Source organism: Rhipicephalus microplus, chromosome 6 (assembly GCF_043290135.1).
Source record: "Rhipicephalus microplus isolate Deutch F79 chromosome 6, USDA_Rmic, whole genome shotgun sequence".
Classification (NCBI taxonomy): domain Eukaryota; kingdom Metazoa; phylum Arthropoda; class Arachnida; order Ixodida; family Ixodidae; genus Rhipicephalus; species Rhipicephalus microplus.
This window is the reverse complement of record NC_134705.1, coordinates 201,530,947-201,552,475: the sequence shown is the minus strand read 5'-3', so window position 1 is coordinate 201,552,475 and position 21,529 is coordinate 201,530,947. Positions and strand designations below refer to the sequence as shown.

The window sequence follows — 21,529 nt, the reverse complement described above, 5'->3', positions numbered from 1 at the left end:
CACGTTACATTGACACGAAAACAGAGCACTCTATATCCCCATTCACACGCTGCATCATGCTACCTTGATGTATGCCCAACATCCCTTCATCATGAGAAGATGCAGGTGTGGTGAAGTGTGGGTAACATAGCTGGCGCGTAATGTAGCGTACCGCATCTGGGACGTGCCGAGAGACGGGAGATGTGTTAGTCATGCCTCACAAAGAACCAGAGATAGATGTTCATTTGTTAGCGTAGCTTCGTTGTGCCGAGTGTGCTCATGCGTCGACATTTCGTCTGACTATAAAGGTCAGGCATGAGATTCATTTTTTAAGAAAAAAAAAAAGCGGCACACTAACACTATGAGAAGATGGCTCAATCGTGCACAACAGTCGAAACACCAGAGACTCTGACGTGACATTGGGCCAGCAAAGCAGTGTCAGTCATGAATGAGAACTTCAAGCAGCAAAATGCTTGGAAGCATACACACAACATTGTAGATGAATAGGGCATTGCTGACAAAGCCTGGTGGCCACTTGTGGTACAGTACCACCAACAATGCACAAAACCACTTTCCAGCATGCTGAGAACAATGTTTGAGGTTCAATGTGAGAAACACTTCATTTAAAAAAATACTATGCATTACTGGGAAGGTATAGAGGCTAACACAACTTATGTGTATGTAGCATAATACACTGTAGGGTGATACCTCAAGTAGAAATGCTAAGAGCACTCAAGTGTGGGTATGTAGCTAGAAAACTGTCCTACATTTAATATATATGTATATACTCTTTCATTTTCTTCTGCATCGGGTTGCTAGTTATTACAGGTGCGGCTACATTTAGCGCAGCTAGATATATTTGCATAGAAGTGTACTGTGATGACACCTGTCGAGAGGTGTTTTTAATATTCTGCTTTGTGAACAGCAGTGACAAAAAAAAAAGTTCTGACACGCACACACATTGTACATGGTGTAGCAAAACTAAATTGCAATCTCTCTAAGGGCGACACTACCTCCAATACTGGAGTGAGACACTTGTATAATAGGTTGCTATCATCACCACCGTTTATAGTATCTATAATAATCACATGTCTCAATCACTGATAGCAACTGCAATTAAACTGCTTGGTGCTATAGCATGAAAAACAGCAAGCGGAGCAATACATTTGCACACTCTGGGTATCACAAGGTTCAGCAACTCCCTGGCGTTCAACTCCATGGGATCTACGAGATGCAAAGCTGTTAACTCAAAACCAAGAGTTGCAAAGGACAAAATTTAAAGTAGACTGCCATGCTTCAATTAACATGACTGCATATCAAGTCCCACTTGCACTCTTATCACATGCAGTTCCAAACATGGTTTTTTTTTCCTCTCAGAAAGACACGACTGTACAAGTAAACATTCATAGGCATAACAGAGACAGCACAACAGGCCATGATGCCATCTGGGTGCTTTAAAGGCAAACAAAAAATACGTACAACACGTGCCTTTAAGAATGAACGGGAAGGAAAAAGTGTTTTATCTGCCCACGAGTAACTTAGTTAATAGGCTTCACAACATTATGTCTCTGGAATACTCGGTCTCATCACAGAAGTGAACACGATGCTGCACAAAAACATGAAAACAAGAACTAAGAGCTGCAGGAACAACCTCACTGTAGTTCAACGCAGGTACACAGTTTTCAACAAATAACTACCGGACATTTTAACTTGGCTAGACAGCTCTTCACAAAAAACTGCTGAATGTTTGCATACTTGGGTAAACAGCTTTCCATAGACGGCTAGAGAAAGCATAGGCCACGTCAATTTGTGTACACACACTTGCGGGAAGCACATCACTGGGTTAGGGGAAACAGCTGCAGCTAGCAATACAGCTGTGTACATATGTGCACACACCTATGACTAGCGCTTTTCAGGGGGACATGGAGCCACTGCTTCTGGAGAAGACTTTGCACTGGGACAAACAAGTTCCGTGTCAAATGTGGCTGTGGCCTTCGTGCGTGCTCTTCGATGACTTCCGAGTCTCTGGTGTGGTAAGGATTCCACTGCAGGATTCAGACACAGGGACTGCTGGGAGAGCTTTCGCCTCATTTCACCGACGATTGATTCACGATGGCTTGGGGACTGGTGGTGCTGCTGCTGCCTCTTGGTACGACGGGAGGTATTGCTGCACGTGCACATACAGCAGCACGTCATGTAAACTTCAAGCATATAGTGTCTGTACATTTTGCGGACAGGAAGTATGGGAACAAAAAGTACGTATGTCACAGCTACATAGCAATGCCAGCTACATGTCACAAGGTTATGACGAGCATGGGGTCGCAAGTCAGCACTGTTGTATTGCCCCACTTTGTCTTGTGTTTTGATGAAATTTTACTCCGTTTCTCTTCTTTTTGAAAAGGGCTTATGAAACACAACTAAATGAACTGCTGTTGCACATTTGCTGTTACGACCTTTGTGCATTTGAGCAATACTAATGACTGATTGATTAATTAGACATATAATTCCAAAAAAGAAAGATCTGGGTTTTTTATGCACCCTCAAAGGAAGGCTCTGATTACAAACTTCAAGCAGTACAACAACCAAGAGAAAACTCTCGGTTGTTGTAATCGAAATTGTAATCGTTGAATAACAACATGCCCAATTCTACGTTCTCCTGGAAATCTTTGGAGGGTTAATTTGTAAGCGTTCTGTCGCAGAAGAGCAGAGAGATTTAATGAAAGAATGAGAGGGAGCCAATATGCAAGCTGAGCGAAACCACAATTGCTCTCAACAGATTCATAAATACAGAATTGTTACAGCTAAACATTAATATTGCGAGGCACTGCTTTTCAAAGCTTGAGACTGAAAAGCGGGATTACTTTGACTGTTGATTTATGTTAATGTTTAAAGTGAAGTTCTAGGAGGTGTTGCAATTATACAAGTCATTCAATGATAATTTTTGCTATCGCCAAGGGATTGGAGTGAGATGGGCACAGAACAGGCTAATTCGATCCTCCGGGCTCAAGTGCTTGCATTTCGAACCAATCCACGTCGTTCGGAGATTGCTCTGAATCCATTCTATCGACAGAATGGAGCCTCCGCCTGTTCTGTTCCTATTCTGTGGCTATTTTCACCCCTTGACTGTCATACGAGCTTCGACCAATCCCGTGCGGCTCCCTGTCGTTCTTCTGTTCGGTCCCTTCCTTCCTTCGTTCAGTGGCAGAACACTTTCAAAATAGCCCCTCTAGACTGATTTCGACAACTAGTCCTGGGTTTTGTAGGGTCCACTTTTCCCCCCTAAATTGAGCAGGCAAGAGGTATTCAAATATTATTATTTAAGCTAGGATTACGAGAACAAAAGAGAATATTTATTTTAATATGCTGATATCAAATATGAACTCAAGTTTATATAGACCATGCCTCATTTGGTTACACATTTATTAAACTGGCTGCACAGATACTGCTGAATAAAACAACACTGAATTCTAGACTTGCCAAGGAGTGCAACAAGTGTGATTTCCCGGTTCTGGCTTTCCTAGAACAACAGTTATGGAACTTCAAGTTATAGACCTTCAAATGACAGAAAAGGCATTTGTCTTAGTTAATGCTTTCTAAATATTTATAACTTTCCGAAAAATTAGTTCCTGCTCTTTTGCACTCCCCAACAAAAATGACTAAAAAAGAGTGTTCCAAAGCTGGAAAAAAAAAGCCAGTAAATTAGAGTAAGCCTACAAAAACACAGAAATTATAAAAAAAGAAAATAAAAGTCCATATGTAGCTAATACAATATAAAATGCCCCTATGGTCCAAATAATGATCTAGGATGCATGAAAAATGGTGAGGTTATACATAAGTAATGGCCAGAGTGCCAGAATGCGATGTTTTTCATTTCGGTTTTAGTTTCAATCGAGTGAAAGAAGTTCTGCGGAATTCCTTCTCTAAAATGAGAAAGAAAGTTTAAACAGCTTGTAACGATTTTGATTTGTGTGCTCAACATTTGAAATTAAATTGACAATAAGAAAACAGTACATAGATGAAAGAATTATAAAAGAATAGAAAACATTTTTAAAAATAAAATCCTAAAACCCTCAGCACATCACGGGCGACTCTCACATGAATTATGAATTATATAATGCTTTGAATGTTTTGTGTCAAGAGATCGAACATGGTCTCATAAGTAGCATATTGAGTGTAGTCTCTGACATGCGAGACCGCAGTTCTGATGAAACTAACTTCAGGGCCGACAATGCCTTCTCCATACTCATAGATGTGCACAAGGTTACCCTTAGGGGTGGGGAGGGGGGGTGGGGAGAGTTTGCCACAGCTACCATCCTTCCCTATTCTGTCAATGTACAGGGTTGGCGTTTGCACTACCCCCCCCCCCTCCCCCCTCCTTTTGGGTGATTAGGGTGGGTGGCCGCCCCCTGCTGTGCACACTTGTATGTCCATGCTGGTCACCTGCCATGGTAGTTTGGCGGTTACGGTGCTCAACTGCTAACCCGTGAGTCACACTATCGAATCCTGAGCCTCAATAGCCGCACTTTCAGTACAGGCGGAAATGCTTGAGATTCATGTACTTAAATTTAGGTCCAAATTCCCGGAGCCCTTTGCTTAGGCGTTTCTCATAATTTTTGGGATGTTAACCCCCAGCAATTATTCTCCACATTGGTCTGTAAGACTGGCACACCAAGACCCATTTGCATTATTATGGACAGCTGCAGCTGCCACTCCTATCTTTTTTTTTTTTTTTTTGCAAAATTCAAACACATCTTTAGCTTGGAATTCTTAACTGAGATAGGCACTCCACTGAGATACACATTAATGCTTGCTTCTGCTCGATTATATGGGCTGCCAACTTTCTGAAAAACATATTCTGGTTCCACTTCCGAAAAAAATATTAGATAAAGTTTTGGTTACGTTTTCATTCCACACCAAAATCTATTTTTTTTTTTAGGTTCTTGTTGGTTTTTCTTCTGTTTTAACACATTGGTAATGGCAGAATCCAAAAATAATGTTTCAGAAATCAATTATTTTGATGATTTCTGGTCCTAAAAAGAAGCTTCCCCTCTTTAGTGCAAACTACTATAGCATTGACCAGCCTCAGATGGCTATAATAAATGCCAAGAATTGCACCTTTACTTGATTGCAGATGTAATGCATAAGTAGCTATACTAAGGGGACGAATCTAAAGAAAGGCATTCCTTAAAGAAGAGTTGAAACTCAAGTAAAAACGTTTATACTAACCACACTAAGCACAGTGTCTGCATAAGATGGGGGCTTGTCTTGCTGCATCTGAAATAGATAGGCAAGCCAAGGATATATTATTCAGTGAAATATGTGCAGATTGCTTTGGGGCAGCAGGTCAACATGAATAGATCACAGCAAATGCTGCCATCTAGAACATTTTCTGTCCACATGCGAAATATGAGCAAACACAACACCAGAGTTTAGAACAAGCTAACATACCTGGTATATATTCAATGAGCCTTGAGAGTTTGAAGTGTGAATACCTAAAAAGACAAACAAAAGTTTATGAAAGCACTGAAAAGCCATCACAATGCTCACTGAACTTTGCTGATGAATTTCCACTAAAGGGACACTAAAGGCAAATATTAAGTCAACGTTAATTACTGAAATAGCGATCCAGAAACCTTGCAGTGCTACTTTTGTGCCAAGAAAGAGCTTATTTTGAATTAAAATCATGTTTCAGCGGTCTTCATTGTGTTAGCACACTTCAAATCCCCTGCCTGAAAGTGGTCCGTCTCACTTCACAGTTGCCATGCACAACGATGCCCGGCTTTACTGCGCAGTTGCCAACACTAGTAGCAGCAGTGAGAAAGTAGCAGGAGGCACAGCAGCACCAATGGCCACTGAAAAACTTTCTGTTATGACCTCCGAGACGACGGGCATGCTTGGTTCAACCCGGCCCCGCTAAATGGCACCACCTGTCCAGTTTACCAAGGCAAAAATGGAACTTAACCACTCGCACTACTTTCCATAGTAATACCTGGCGGTTCTTTTTTTTATAAGTCAAATGGCAACGGACAAGCAGCATTTTATTACATCTGTTGATGAACAGAAGGTTCCTTATTTATTTCAACTTTATATATTGTAACCGACTACTAGTGATTAACTGTAGTCTGACGCTCACATGTCATCAGGATCATTTCCAAAATAATCCACTCATGGGGCCAGTCATGTGGTACATATAGCTTAATTTCTCAGTAAATAGGGCACTGCTGTTAATAATATTGCCATTTTAGAGACATTGAGCTTTCACTTTGACATAAACTGTTATTTGCCTATAGTGTCCCTTTAAGCTAAGAAGAAAGCAGCCCAGTTAGAACAATGGAACATCCGTAGCCAGAAGCCAGACACCGCTTTCACCAAAGCTGGAATGGTATAGATTAACACCTGAAGCATATAGCGCAGGCAATGTATGAAAGTGCTGTAAGTGAATATACAGTGAATCGCTCGAAAAAGGTCGAGTCTAGCGAAGGAAGTGCACCGGATGTGATAACCTCTTGACAAAGTCCATAGGTTGACAAATATGAAGAGCTCACTCAGACTCACCTAAACTTTCCTCAACTGGACTCACTCAGACCCTGATTTGCTAAAATCTTTCTCACCGGACTTGCGTGTACTCGAACTTGCCCAAACATTACTGACATAAGCGAGAGCTTGGTTCCTCTACAAAGGGGGTTTATCAGCCCTTTCCCCCATGAGGTCAAAGTATGGGGCAGACCTTGTGCCTCACCCCCCCCCCCCCCCTTAGATAACTAGTAGGGCAGCTGCCCCTCTGTACGCTCGACCATATTTGCTGGCTGTATGCTCACCCTTGTTCGCTCATCTACGGTCTTGGATGCACTTCAGGCTGTGGCACAAGAGGCCCCTAAGAATTTTGAAGCTGCCTTCCTGAGTTTCAGTGTCTGTGATGTACGAGTCAACAGCTCAGATTGGAGAATGTCTACAAAGACTGAATTTTCCAATGCTGCTTTTTGGCAGACAAATAGACAACCTCTAAAAAGTAATTGCAAAACTTCTAAACCTTGCCATACTGAAGATGCTCACCGTGAATATTGCTCGGAGCAACATGCTGGTCTGCAGGAATGGTGACTGCAGCTGTCTGCTGCAGGACAGCAAGCGTGGAATCTCTCATGCAGCATGGAAAATAAAAAAACATGTTCCTGGAAAAGTTGAGAAAAGCAGTTACATGACTGAGACAGTCAGTTGACTAATTGATAAATCTATCATTTCAACTCTTGACCTTCCAGAGTAACAGTGGCACTATGAAAGACACCGCAGACATGAAGACTCAGTGTATTTTGACCACTTGAAATGAAATCTCCGAAGAGACGTGCTCTTTAGATTTCACATCTGCTTAAATGCAGCTTAATTAGAATTGAACCCCAAACCTGGTGCTCAGTGAAAGAACACGACAGGGACTAGTGCTGTACCTTATAATATGGTCCAGCTGTAAAAGCGTGTGAATGAAAGTTCCATAATACTAATAACTGTTAGGGTTTTATGTCCCGAAACCGCCGTGAATATCAGAGACGTCGTAGTGGAGGGCTCTGGAAATTTCGACCATCTGGGGTACTTTATTGTGCGCCTAAATCCAAGCACATGGGCTTCAAGCATTTTTCCCTCAACGAAAATGCAGGCGCCGTAGCTGGGATTCGATCCCGTGACCTTCGGGTCAGCAGCCGAGGGCCGTAGCGACTAGACCAATGGGGCGGGTCAATGAAAGTTATATGTGCAAATGCTAGGCAATTAGCCCTCCTTACATGCTCAACTTATCGTGCACTGAAATTTTTTATCAATATATTTTGCTACAAAGAACTCCTGAAGTGATGTTCTTGAATACCATACACATCATAAACCATTTTTTCAATGTCATAATCAGCATCGAAATTGCGACCATCTCCAGCTTTTCTGTTTATATATGTGTGAAACACAGAAACGATTCCAGTAGGTAGCCAGTGAACATTTTAAATTATCTATTTTTACGTCTACAAGAGCGGCTTAATTAGAGGTGACATAACGGTCGACTCAGGGGTATACAATGAACGCGCACCAGAGACCTATTGATGCTGACGCTGATGACCTGAGATGGATGGATATTGCCACCAACCAAACGTCCTCTTCGTCTGGCAGCACCCTGTTCCCCGCTACACAGAGGTACATACCTAAATTGCATATGTGGTAACATTTCCCTCGGTGCAGACGAAGCCCACTGGGCGAGTCAAACAGTCTCTCGAGGAATAAAGCGCTTCAAATGTGCAACATGGGCAAGTTCCGTTTTTGCAGACTGTCGGCAGTTCAAATGGAGACGCGCCATGCAATAAACTAAATCACTGATACGATCTATAACAAGACAAGGTCCCGCATAGTGCGCTAGTAGTTTCTCGCTCAAACCACGTTTTCTAGTTGGTGTCCACAGCAACACTAATTCGCCGCGATTGTACGTCACGTGTTGGCGTCTGTGGTCAAAATGTGCCTTCGAGCGGTCTTGCGAAGCAAGAGTGCACAAATAAGCAAGGCGTCTGGCTTCTTCTGCCCGACAGATGATCTCGGATATGCAGGGACCATAGTGGTCCAAACATGGGAAGATGGTACTCAGGGTATGACGAGGCAGTCGAGCATATAGGAGAAAGAGAGGACTGTAGCCGGTAGAGTCATGCTGTGCGGTGTTGAATGCATAAGTGATAAAAGGTAGAATACTGTCCCAGTCCTTGTGATCTGATGCAACATACACAGACAGCATGTTCGTGAGAGTTCTGTTCGTTCGTTCAGTTAGACCGTTCGTTTTAGGATGGTATGGTGTAGAGTGCCGAAACCTTGACGCGCAGATACAAAGCATTTCTTCCACCACGTCTGCTGTGAATTGTCGGCCACGGTCACTAATTACAATTTTGGGAGGTCCATGTCGTAGAATTACAAAACGTAGCATGAAGACGCATCGGCTGCAGTTGCCGATGGTATAGCAACTGTCTCGCAGTACCGTGTTAAATGGTCGGTGCAGACGACTATCCAGCGATTTCCATCGGAAGATTTGGGAAGGGGCCCAAGGAGGTCTATCCCGACTTGCTCGAATGAAGTTCTAGGGGGCGGCACCGGATGTAATCGGCCTGGAGGAGTGCTTGTTGGGCACTTATGACGTTGGCACTCGTTACAGCTAGACACGTATCGTTCCGTCGTCTGGCGCATTTTGGGCCAGTAGAATCTTTCTTGAAGATGGCAAAGAGTTTTCGCTGTGCCTAGATGTTGGGTCATCATGCATAGCTTGCAAGACATAAACGGGAAGACTCTTCGGAACCACGAGGAGATATCGTGAGCCAGTCGTAGCATAGTTCTTCTCGTACACTAGACCGTCGCGGATGCAGAAGCGAGTCGCCGATGATCTTGGCTCGTTAGGAAGGAGCTGCTGTATATTTTGGTCCCTTTGCTGCACAGTCTTGAAGTCATTGGTATCAGGAAATGGCGGGTCCAATGGTGCGATGTAGGTGTCGAAGCTGTCCACGTCACAGTCCGTCGATGGAAACAGTAGTCACGAAAGACAATCTGCATTAGCGTGACGACGACCATTTTTATAAAAACCGTAAAGTCGTATTCCTGCAGACGGAGTGCCCAACGCGCTAGTCGACCAGATGGGTCATCCGGATTGATCAACCAGCAGAAAGAATGAGGGTCTGTCACGATGGTAAAGGGGCGTTTGTACAGGTAGGACCGGAAGCGCTGCACTGCGAAGGCTACTGCAAGGCATTCTTGCTCTGTGACAGTGTAGTTACGCTCGGACTTGCTGAGCAAGCGACTTGCATACGCTACGACGTGTTTTTGGTTATCCAAGCATTGAACCAGGACAGCACCTACACCAATACCGCTAGCGTCTGTGTGAAGTTCAGTGGGAGCCAGAGAATTTAAATGTCGAAGAATCGGATGAGACGTTAAAAGAAACTTCAACTCCGAAAAAGCAATAGCAGACTCACACTCCGGGGTCAAGTCAAACTGCGCACCTTTCTGAAGCAGGCACGTGAACGGGTATGTGATATTGGCAAAGCCAGGAATGAATCGGCGAAAGTATGAACAAAGCCGCAAAAAGCTGGGCAGTTCTTTCCCACCTCCACTGCGGCAGTCTTGGCAGGATCCTGTCGTATGCCTTCTTTGTCCACTAAGTGTCCAAGGATGAGTGTTTGGCGCTCTCCAAAACGACATTTCTTTGAGTTGAGCACCAAGCGTGCTTTGCTTAGGCAGTCCAGCACAAGGCCGAGGCGTGTGCCCGAAAATTACTACGTCGTCTAAGTAACACATACACACTTCCCACTTCAATCCACGTAGAATGTTGTCCATGAAGCGCTCAAAAGTTGCAGGCACGTTGCAGAGTCCAAACGACATCACATTAAATTCAAAAAGTCCATCTGTTGTAACAAATGCCGTTTTCTCCTTGTCTTCCTCGTGCATTGGAATCTGCCAGTAGCCTGACCTCAAATCCACAGACGAAAAGTAAGAAGCCGATGATAGACAGTCGATAGCATCGTCAATCCGCGGAAGTGGGTACACGTCTTCTTTAGTGATAGCGTTGAGACGGCGGTAGTTCCATCAAATCGCCATGTCCCATCTTTCTTCTTTACTAGAATTACTCGAGCGGCCCACGGACTACATGATTCTTGAATCACATTTTTCTTGAGCATCTTGCAAACCTGTTCACTGATCACTGTGCGTTCTGAAGACGATACACAACATGGTTTTTGTCGGAGAGGTCTATGAGATGTCGTGTCGATTCAGTGCTTTATACGAGAAACAGAGAATGACGGTAGATCGTGCTGAGCGAAATAAAAAATACCGGCATGTTTGTGAAAAATGCTCGCCAGTTCATTATGTTCCTTGGTGCTGAGTGACATGTCAATCATAGCCATTATGGTGGTGTCCCTGGTGTGCCGAAACCCCTCTCGTAGACATAACAATATGTTGCATTCACAAGGAAAGGTAGGTCACGCAGCTTTCACGAATATTGCAATATATTGAAAAGCTTTGAAAACATCGGGTTGCAAATGTCATCAGTGTATAGCTGTGCACCATGCATAAACTTAACCGATTTCCACGAACTGAAGCTGTTAGAGAATATGAAGTTGGAAAGTGTGATTATTCACAAACATATACCCCAATGTCACGCTGCATTTACAGCTTACTTTAAAGTGCTAAAATACTATAGTTCTGTAAAAGTCTTCCTAAAAAGCCGCTACACTACCGTGCAAGCTGGGAAGGCACAAAGCACACAGTGATGGCCCAGTGTTCTGTACGAGACACGCTGAGACCTTAAGATTCTTCCCCCCTTAAAGTTGTGGCTACGATTAGACACTGAGACTTAAGTTAACACGCACGATGCGAATCTGTATTGTTCAACTACCCACAAGTGAAATACTACTTTGCAGGTCAAGATCCAGTGCCTGTGTATACAGGGTGGCCGATGAATGGTTAGCAGTTGGTTTTTTTAATCAAGAAACTGGTTAGCAGATTCTGCCTGCGTCAGCATTGCCTCTCGTGGGCAAGGGCGTGCTCTCATTCCTTGCATGCTGGCAGTTCCTCAGCAATGATTCGGGGAATGTTTTCCAAAAATAATTACCTCATATTGCCACGAAGATAGCTTTTCTGCATCACTGCCATGAAGTAACTTTTGGACACTGGAATTCGGTTTGTTTTCTTCAGCGACATCGTAAATAATCATTGAAAGACAGGACATGCAAACGCAGACACATTATTTTAGAATGAATACTTACCAAGCAGCTCAGCTCTCCGTTATCCTAGTTGTAAATAAACTTCCTTTTTAAAATTAGCTAGTGCTTCCTTTCATTTTTTTTTTTCATGAGATTTTTAGGGTGTCTACCTACACTGTAGTCGAATTATATTTGTATAGATACAGCAATTAAAAGCAAGCCCTATATTTGTAAAAACAAAATGACCACCCAAGACAAGACTTGTGTCCCCCCTTACAATATTTTTGGATTTATCCCACTGGTAGTCGGAGATGGCATAGTGAAAAGAAAACAACTACTTTTTGGTTACTTCTGACATGAAATTCTCAATTCCCTGCTGGAATCGGTGCTAATGTACGTGGCTCACATGTTCATAGGAGCCTTGACTGCAGATTTACCACATTTTAGGACTAATCTGAAAGAGTGTCGCAAGGCCTCTCTAACCCCTTCAGGCACGAATTATGATGCACTGTCTGCAAATCCATTGAATTCAAATGGCACAATTCCATGACACTCACTACTACATTTCAAGAAATAAAATGAGAGAATGTCTGTTCTTTTGTATGAGTTTCAATAATTAATGTTAATTAGCATTTATTTAGATACCTATTTTGCAGTAGGTCGGGTTTAATTTCAGTGTTAAAGAACCTGATATTGAGCAAAAATGTGCGCTCACATTGTTTTTAGGTTATGTTGTTTTGAGCAAAGAAAAATACTACTTTTTATGCAGGCCTGGAATGTGTCATGTCGAACATGGTAGTGCCTCCAGCAATGTCACCCTCTGCCGCAACGTGCAGCACAATGAAGTTAAGCGACCACTAGTTGTCTACTCAGGAAGGCTGTGTAAATGTGCACACTGCATTTCAAGCCATTTGAAGAAACGTGTTCCGCGCGATGCGCCTCCGGAGTTGAGTCCTGTTGTATACACCTCCGCTGAAGCGGGCTAAATGTAAGCTCCTGAGGCAACTATGTGCCCCGAGAGTTCTTCAGAAAGTGCATCGTAGGCATTCACACAGATTTTGTAAGAGCACTTGTTAGATTTGAAATCATGGAAAAGTAATCCTTGCCTCTGGTTTACGAGGAACAGTAGTGCGACGACTAAAATGGCAACAATCATGAGGACAGCAAGGACGTTGAACTTGGACGTAGAATGGAAGCTCTCCCCTCCTTGCTTTTCAAACGAGGCTGCAAGAATAACAAGGAGGAAAAGATCCCAAATATATGTCATTCTGTGGCCTGGGAAATGGCGCTAAATAACTTGCATGTTGACTGCATATGCTTCCAGTTTACTGATACTAGATTTGCCATCTACATCTGCTCAAACCATCATAACCATCATCACCACCCGACTACGCCCACTGCAGGGCAAAGGCTTCTCCCATGTTCCGCCGATCAGCCCGCTCCTGTGGTTGCTGTGGGGCCACATTGCACCGCCAAACTTCTTAATCTCATCTGCCCATGTTACTTCCTGTATTCCCCCTTTTGCATTTGCCTTCTCTTGGAATCCAGTCCCTTGATGACCAGGGGTTATGCTGACTACACGCTACTGGCCCTGCCCATGCCCACTTCTTGATTTCAACTACGACATCCTTTTCCCTGTTTGTTCCCTGATCCACTTTGCTCTCTTACTGTCTCTTGAGGTCACCTCTATCACTTTACTTTATATTGCTTGCTGCATGGTCCTCGATTTGAGTTGATCCCCCCTCTTTATAAGCCTCCCTGTTTCTGCTCTATGGGTAAGTACCGGCAAGATGCAGCTGTTACGTGTTTTTTGCTTGGAGGACAATAGTGAACTATCATTCATGCTTTGAGAATGCTTTCCAAATGTGCCCTATTCCATTCTTATTCTTCTAGTTTTATTTCCTTAAATAATAGTCATTAATTCAAATGTGTACCAGCAATGATGGGTGTTCTACCAGCTGAAAGAAAGCTGCTGGGTTGGCAGCTTTGGCAAAATTACATAGGAATAAAAACTATGCAATTTAACTTTATGGCATAATCAGATAGTAAAGAAATCGAAAGCCCCGTCTGTATACTTACTGAACTTCTCGCAGTGATCATCAGCAAAGTACGTATCATCCTTGCACATGCACGTTCCATTGAGGCACACTGCTCGTGAATAACGCGAACATGGTTTTGATGAAGAGCAACTGTCACCTATCAAGGTCTCTGTAATAATAATAAAAAAAGGAAGCAAAAATGTAATCGTTCTTCAAGGAGAAATATAGAGAGAAAACCAGCGGTAAAAATTTCTGGGCTTTTATTTGCCGTAATCACAATAAGAATATGAGACATACTGTAATGGAGGGCACAGGTATTGACCCCTAGTGGTTCTTTAACGTGGACTACAGTCAAGGTACTATCACGCTCAGTATGAACCACACTGTGGGAGCACGTGGTGAAGTGCACTGCAAGGTGTTATAGTGGCGAGGATCGCGACGCGTTTTCAAGTTATCAAGAAAGAGTGTGGCTGTCTCCATCAGTACGCATCGACCACTTGCTTTACCACTTTCCCTGATTTCGCCTGTCGTGATGTCGGCTTTGAAAAATAACTCCTGCCGTGGCTTGATGCCCAAACCTCGAATTTTAGTTCACTAGGGCTTAATAAATGGCAAAAGGTTTTTCAGATGAACAGCGCTACAATGGGACATAACAAGACGGCACAAAGCCAAGAGTTGCAATCGTGAGCTCGAACCGCACCCTCCGAGCGTAATGTTTTAATGTTCCACTTGATGTGCACACAGTTACGCGTTTAAAGCAGAGAATGAGAGGAAAAAAGAGAAAACAGCATTTCATCTCTTGAGGCTCTGGAACGGAAGCAATGGATGAAAGTTCTTGCAGAATCCGACAGTCACCACACCCACAGCTTGAGGGCCAAACCTCTGTGACTATTAAACTGATTACTGATTTTCAATAACAAAAAAATAATGCAATAAGGTATAGAAAAAATGAGCCACCTGACTCTACACGCAGGTACAGTCCTCATCAATGTGAAATGAAACACTGAAACTGCATTCAAGAAGTCACAGTAGCTAAAAAGAAATTTTCCAATATTTGGAATACTACATCGAACAATGTCTTCTATGACTTGCCTTTTGAATTTCATAGGCATTATAAATAGAAATGAATACTTTGAAAATAGTTTACAAGTTTTTTCAAATGTAAAGTTCACCCCAATAGCCCTAAACTGGTGGTACAAAAGTATGGTTAACTACATCTCTACAGGCATAATGTGAGCACAAAATACGAGAGATTACGTCACTCAAGGAACCAGACTCTAATGGCAGCAGTGCAATTGGTGACACGCACTAAATGGTTATATGCATGTGAAAAATATTACTTGCATGTGATGCTCTGTTTGTGCTTTTATACAAGAATATTATATATGTTAGGATGTGAACATTGTTTTACAAATGGCAAAAGCTACATGGAAAAAAAACTGAGTTTGATTTTACTTGCTTCTGTAGTCATTGAATTCACTTTCAGGGGTCATTACTTGCAGGAGTTTGATTAAACAGTGATTAACAATAACTAATCATTTGCCCATAAAAAGCTAGACATTTCCACACCTGGCATGGATTCCGAAATGTGATTTATTTTACAGATTTTTTCCGTGACTGTGATCTTTATATATCAGTCAGTGAGTTGGCATGCCAGTGACTGATGTGTAACCTGTACGAGATATATGGCGTTTAAGATATATACCAAGTAGTCCACCGGTTTCCACTGACTCAGTCATTTTTCTTCTAGGGGTGAAGCAACTTAGGGTTTTGGCATGCCCACGTGTCTTGTTATTGCCACGGTCTATCATCAGTGAGTACACACAACAAAAATTGGGCAAACCCCACTAGTACATACTGGGTACGTTATGAGTTAAAGGTTTGTCGTTATTCTCTTCCATATTACCTATGTCGGGCTTAGCAGCGGTGTCAGTGTCCTTGAAGAAATTTACCAAGGCACTCAAGTTTCTTATCTAAAAACGGAGACGCAAGCATGCATCTCTACAGTAATGTCAAAACACCGCTTCTTGAAACATATCTGCAAAGTGATGGTGCGTTTCTAAACCGGTAATGAGTAAAGCAGTAATAATTTTGCTGTGGGAAACACGTCACCCCTCCCCAGGTTTCACATGAGTGGACTTGAAACACACTTCCCCGCTTCGTCACAATTTTTTATAGTGTGTTCTTTTTGGAGCATAGTTTCCAACACACTGTAAATCGCTATCCAACAATGATGTGGCAACTCACCAGGCTTGCATTCAACCCAATCGTCTACGATGGCAGGTTTGTAGCCGTCTCGACAGACGCATCGACTATCTACACAGATCACGTGTCTGATGCTGTGGTCGAAGCAGTGTCGATCATTCCGGCAGCGCTGTCCAAGTTCATCTATCCTCACTGAACCTGAAACGACGTACTTGTAAGTGCAGAGCAGATGGAACAACCTCAGACAGAATACGTTGGAGGAAACTTGAAAAGTGCAAATGATGAAGACGAGACACATACAAAAGGAGTGGCAATTTAATTGCATCTGGCATTTATTCAAAACGAACACCTTGACATACCCACCCGTAAAGCTCATACATATGCGCACATCACCTAACAACAGATTGTGTGGGTCAATCTTCGAACATGAAATTTGAAAACAAATATATGTGTATCAGTGTGCATCAGAAGAAAAGCCATGTCATTTTCTGCTAACATCAAAGATGAGCAGCTGACACACTTCTCACCTGCTTTCTGTATCAGCTAGGTAAGCCTCAACGATTTCGCATGCTGTTCTTGAAAAGGCGGTGCTGTGAAATAAAGGCATACAAGCACATTGCTTGCAATATTCTGCTTTGAAGACTGACCCATGCATTATATTCTGAGATAAAGTGTGCACATGTATGCGCTTGATGCACATTTGTATCAATATGTTTGTTTCAAATAAACAACACTTGGCAAGCAAAGTGCCAGTCCTGTTGTGCATGTTTTGTCTTAGTCATTTGCACTTTTCAAGTTTCCTGTAATGATGAACCAACTTTTGTATTGTTGATATATGTTTATGTTTTGTGCAATTTAATTCCAATGTTCACGATAATTGTTATCAAACATATTTTGAAGTTTTGCAGAACTGTGTAATATTTCAGTGAATTCAGGTTGTATGTTTCTCCCTGCATTTCTTTTTTAATAAACGCGCAAATCAAGTTGTACCGTACATGTTGCAATTGTAGCTTATTTTCAAACAGGAAGTCAAGTTCGACATGCAATCTGGCATATACATGATGCAAACATATTGCAGCATATTACATTAACATGAATATAATATACTTTAAACTTTGGTACACGTACAGTGGTTGAAATTTATGTAAATAAAGCTTAAAACTCAGTTCTCATTTTTTAAAAAGGTCGGTGTACGAGGTACATTAAAAAAACGATAACATAATTAAACATAATATCACCGCTCCAGTATTATCATCTTATGTCACAACGTGCCGAGAAATGCTATACAGATTGTCATGCATGTACGAAGTTATACATTTCCTCGCGCAAGCAAGATATGACATCATATTTAATGAATTGCGTACGACTTATATGCATGGCCCGATCATCTACCTTCTATTGCGGCAACATAGTAGTTCTGCCGGCAACGTACATATATCGCTGCAAGGTTTCTGTGACGGGAAGCTGACGGCGCCCTAGATAATAGTGTACTCTCACCTTCCAGCTGCAAGGGAGCATCCGCGCTGGCTATGGAGATGAAGCCAGCGGCGACGCCCACAATCACAAGAGCCATAGCTGCAAAACAAAACATACGGCTTGATGGCACAGCTGCGCCGGACCAAAACACATCAGCGACAGCGTGTAAGACGCAAAGATCGACAAGTAAGGGCGTTAGTGCGTAGTTAGTCCGCAACACCGCCAAGGCCGGCAGCGCGCGCGCAGGAAAGCGATCATCTCGCCTCGCAAGCGTCGCGATCTCAGGGCGCGCGTCTCGGCCGAAGAGATCGCGTGCCTCCACCGGCGCGCGCAGAACCTTACAAGGCCCCACGCAGTGATCAGTATCAGCTTCACCTTTCATGCCGCCTGCGAGATCGTAATCCCCGCAGTTCGATTTCCATAAGCCGGTCCACTTAGGACGAAATTACGCGCATCATCGCACTTTCGGAAGCGGGTCAACGAATGTCGCGCGCAACAAAGATTCGACTCACCGTGGCTCGAACGACGGCGCATTGACATGGGGGAGCACGATTACCGGTGTACGAGGAAGAGGTGTGCTAGGATAGTTGCCATTTGTTGGCAAACGGCATAGCAACCCGCAGCAGCCGAGGAAAGGAGCTGCAGGGATTACCACCACCACCACCGCCACGCCGATGAGCGGAGTTGCTAGGCTCGTGACGTTTTCGGTCAACGTCACATATTTTATTGACGACAACACGTGACGTATACACTTTTCGCTTCGCTCAGTGGGAGGCGCGGTAGCAGACGACGGAAACGCCGACGGGAAGGTAGTATTTGTGTTTATCTTATGACGCGGTAATTATCTGTCACACCTCATCCTTTCCGCTCACGTAGACATCGTTATTGAAAGAGCCGGTTCGTTCTCATGTTGTCGCGAGTTTTTTTTTGTTTTTTTTTTCAATTTCCTTTCAGAACGAGAGAAAGCGTTCTAGCAACGAGCGGGTAATTTGCGATGCGCTCTGTCCTAGCTAGGTCGAGCGTAGCACATGCCACATCTCTTGTTGCTTAGCGGTGTGCGTTCAGTCACGCATCTTTGATCTCCGAGGAAGTATATATATGCCTTGTTCCAGGTGGCTGGGCGCGCCGACCCGTTTGAACAAGTAGGCACTGTGTTTAATGTAGCACACACGCGCACCAAATATTTGTTTTCTGTTAATTACGTCATAGTCAAGTGACAAACCTGAATTATTCGGAGTAGCAGTGCATCGCCCTTCTCGTATTAAGAAAAAATATATATAGCAATATAATCAGCGTTCGATCTCTAACGTACAGCAAGCATACATACAGCAAGTGCAGAAAAAGAAAAGTGAAAGCATCTGCAGTACTAGACAGATATAGTTAGAAAACTGATTTAGCTTTTTTTTTTTCTAGACGCATTTCTTGATCTAAGTTACGTGGTTACATAGCCTACTTGTACAGCGAGCGCTAAGCTCAAACGAACTAAATAAAGCTTCGTACAAGAAATGGGCTATACGGAGTAAATTGCGGTAGTGGCACGGGCACCTCACGCCTTGCCATATAATGCAAGCGTGTGTACACCTACCCGCGACGTCCCACGTGTCGTGGCGCATACGTCGTCATCGTAAACTCGTACTACACGTACCTTGCCCACGCACCGTCAAGGATATTCAAACGCGACGTCCGAAACGAACAAGCCTCCAACAAAGGCCTGTCCGTCCAGTGAAAAAAATGGTCAAGTTTTTCTCGAAGTTCCATCTTCCCAGTTTCCGTAAGTTTTGGTTTCATTTTGAGCAGACGACGCGACAAAAAAAGTAGTGCGCAAATTTCCCCCGGCCCGTCAACTTGTCGCTTCGCTGCGCAACGCCTCAGATATGCAATTTTGTTTTTGACTTGATTTCGCACCGGTAGTACGCTACGAGGATCGCTGCATATGTAGTATTTATATTTGATCCCTTCAAGCCCCGCGAATGAAACAAGTTTTTTTCTCCGTTTCGCGCAGCGGCCCAGATTTCGTGGCGATGCCTTTCCGGTGCCATTGCTTTTTCGCGCTTCTTCGCCAGTGAATCGGAAGAACGCGGCAACGTTCGCCACATGCTATCAGCGAGATCAGTTGGCAGTGAACGATAAGGGAAGACATCGAATGTAAAATCGCGGCTGTCATATTTCTTCATGCGTGTTTTAGTCGCGAGCTTACTGGGTCGAGGGTGTGTTCGGATAGCTGGAACAACTGCTACGCGCGGTAGCAGAAGAGATGCATCGAATTCTCCTTGAAATGTGACGAAACGTGGATTAAACAGCAGCGTCCTTTCAGCTGTATGAGGTGCGTACATTTCGAGAGTGCCTGCCGCGCTGTTGTAGCACGTTTTTGCATGTGGTCATGAACGATGGCACGGAAAGACGGATCGTAAAAGCACGCCGTGCGGTCGCTTTCACTTTAGGCCTAGGGTTGACGTGAAGGCTACAGCTTGCATTTGCGCGTGACTTTATTTCTTATCTCGTGCGCTTCACGGTCCGCTCCCAAGAGTGGCCGTTAAACCTTCAATCGAAGCTCGTGGTGAAGGAATTTCTGAACTGGTGAACAACACGTGTAAAAGTTCTGTCGCGCCCACTTTGTTGCTGTGGCGTCAGCTGTTATTTTGAGCATCTGCCGGGGTCTCGTATCTGCAACTGAGTCACGGCCACGGCTGTGCTTTTCTTCATTTTTTTCCCCTGCCTGTCTCGTCGCTGAAGTGAGCCTCCCGTCTCGCTGCGCCGATTGTTTCAGCCACTATCTCCCAATACCACGCAATACTTTAGACTGGTCAAGTTCGCAACGCGACAGTCGATGTATGGAACGTCGCGAGAGAGGCACCCGAATTCCATTTGGTAATACTTATAAGCTAACAAAAATAAAAAAAAAGTTTAGCCTTCTGACTCGTTCGCGGGATCGAATACCGGCTGCGGCGGCTGCATTTTTGACGGAGGTGCAAATTCTGTAGGCCGGTGCGGCGTGCTCAGATTTTGGCGCACGTTAGAGAATCCCACCTGCACGTTAAAGAATCCCAGCTGGTCAAAATTTACTGAGACCCCCGCTACGGCATCTCTCATAATCGTGTGGTAGCATTGGGACGTTAAACCCCACAAATCAATAATCAAAAGTCTAGGCCTTCGTGCTTACTGCGAAAATACGGCACCTAATTTTTGTGGTTTATAAGTATTTTCATTCCGAAAATACTTATGGCTGAGCTTTCGTGTTTTGACGCTTTCTCGCGCAACCCACGGAACGACCGCGCATTTGTCGTGATAAAGAGCCTTTACGATAGCCACAACGAGCCGTTTGTTTTACCTGGAGTTGCTTATTTGCCAATGCCTTGCACCAGCTGTAGCTTATGGTGGCTCTTTACCTCGGGCGCAGTGCCATGTTTTTCTCTGGAGTGGCTTCGCTATTGCATTGGACGTCGGTCTGGCTCGAAAGAACTCGTGCGGCACGAGAGAATAGCCGGCGCTGCTTCTGCTGAGGCTCTGTCACAGGCTGCAGCGTTTGTTTTCGCTGCGGGCCGTTTTCTGTTGGCTCGTGGTTTGCGGCGTATGCAACGGCGAGAGCACACCTATTTTTGGGGCTGCCGCCCCTTCCTCATGCCTTGACATACGCCCCTCCCGCTTCCAAAGTTCTCGTCAAAGAACATCTCACGTTCGTCGTTTCTATTCGTTAATAGCTGTTAATTAAGCGTATAATCGTGCTTGGCAGGCACCCTTGCTCTTGCATTCTCTGTAGCGTGAACAGACCCCTGCAGCAGATGGGAAGTTGTGAAGTGGGTAATCTGCTGTGGAATTAATATTGCACTATATAATTGAATGCCTCTTATGCCTATGCACATATTTTGCGTACTCACGCCTTTCTGTAAACCAGTTTAATAATTTGTTGTAATCTCAATCCAACAAATTACATATAGTTACTTAAGTAATTTGATCAATTCTGTCCATGTTCAATTCATCACACCTGAGGTGCTGTTATTTGGCCATCATTTCATAATGCATTTGTTTGCTGTATGCATGACCTCCATTTAAGGACCTGGTGGTACCTGAGACAAGGGTATCATGTATGCTGGCTTTAGTGAATAAATATTTCAGGCACAAACAAGTTGATGGTGA

At 43.8% G+C, this 21,529-nt stretch overlaps 2 protein-coding genes across 7 annotated transcripts in view; one reads left to right on the top strand and one right to left on the bottom strand.

Moving 5' to 3' along the window:
* Nucleotides 1-1,832: 1,832 nt before the first annotated feature.
* On the bottom strand, nt 1,833-18,081 carry LOC119166916 (uncharacterized). 2 transcript variants are annotated; one of them, XM_037418307.2, is made up of 9 exons: nt 17,908-18,081; nt 17,417-17,494; nt 15,962-16,117; nt 13,755-13,883; nt 12,782-12,899; nt 7,033-7,148; nt 5,428-5,471; nt 5,206-5,253; nt 1,833-2,146 (listed from the first exon to the last, which is right to left on the bottom strand). In XM_037418307.2, exons 1-9 carry the CDS (start codon nt 17,933-17,935, stop codon nt 2,087-2,089), a joined length of 777 nt encoding a protein of 258 aa, XP_037274204.2. In that variant the 5' UTR covers nt 17,936-18,081; the 3' UTR covers nt 1,833-2,086. The 2 variants fall into 2 exon arrangements, with proteins under 2 accessions (XP_037274204.2, XP_075723728.1); XM_075867613.1 differs by lacking the exon at nt 17,908-18,081 and adding an exon at nt 17,771-17,856.
* A 938-nt stretch (nt 18,082-19,019) lies between these two features.
* LOC119166915 (uncharacterized) overlaps nt 19,020-21,529 on the top strand; it is a 38,897-nt gene continuing 36,387 nt past the window's right edge. For 3 of the 5 annotated variants that reach the window (XM_075867610.1, XM_037418306.2, XM_075867608.1), the window contains exon 1: nt 19,021-19,166. In XM_075867610.1, coding sequence (XP_075723725.1) covers nt 19,127-19,166 — 40 coding nt within the window. In that variant the 5' untranslated portion in view covers nt 19,021-19,126. Of the gene's footprint in view, nt 19,167-19,444; nt 19,719-21,529 lie in introns of those variants that run through there. The other 2 variants (XM_075867612.1, XM_075867611.1) reach the window with 2 other exon arrangements.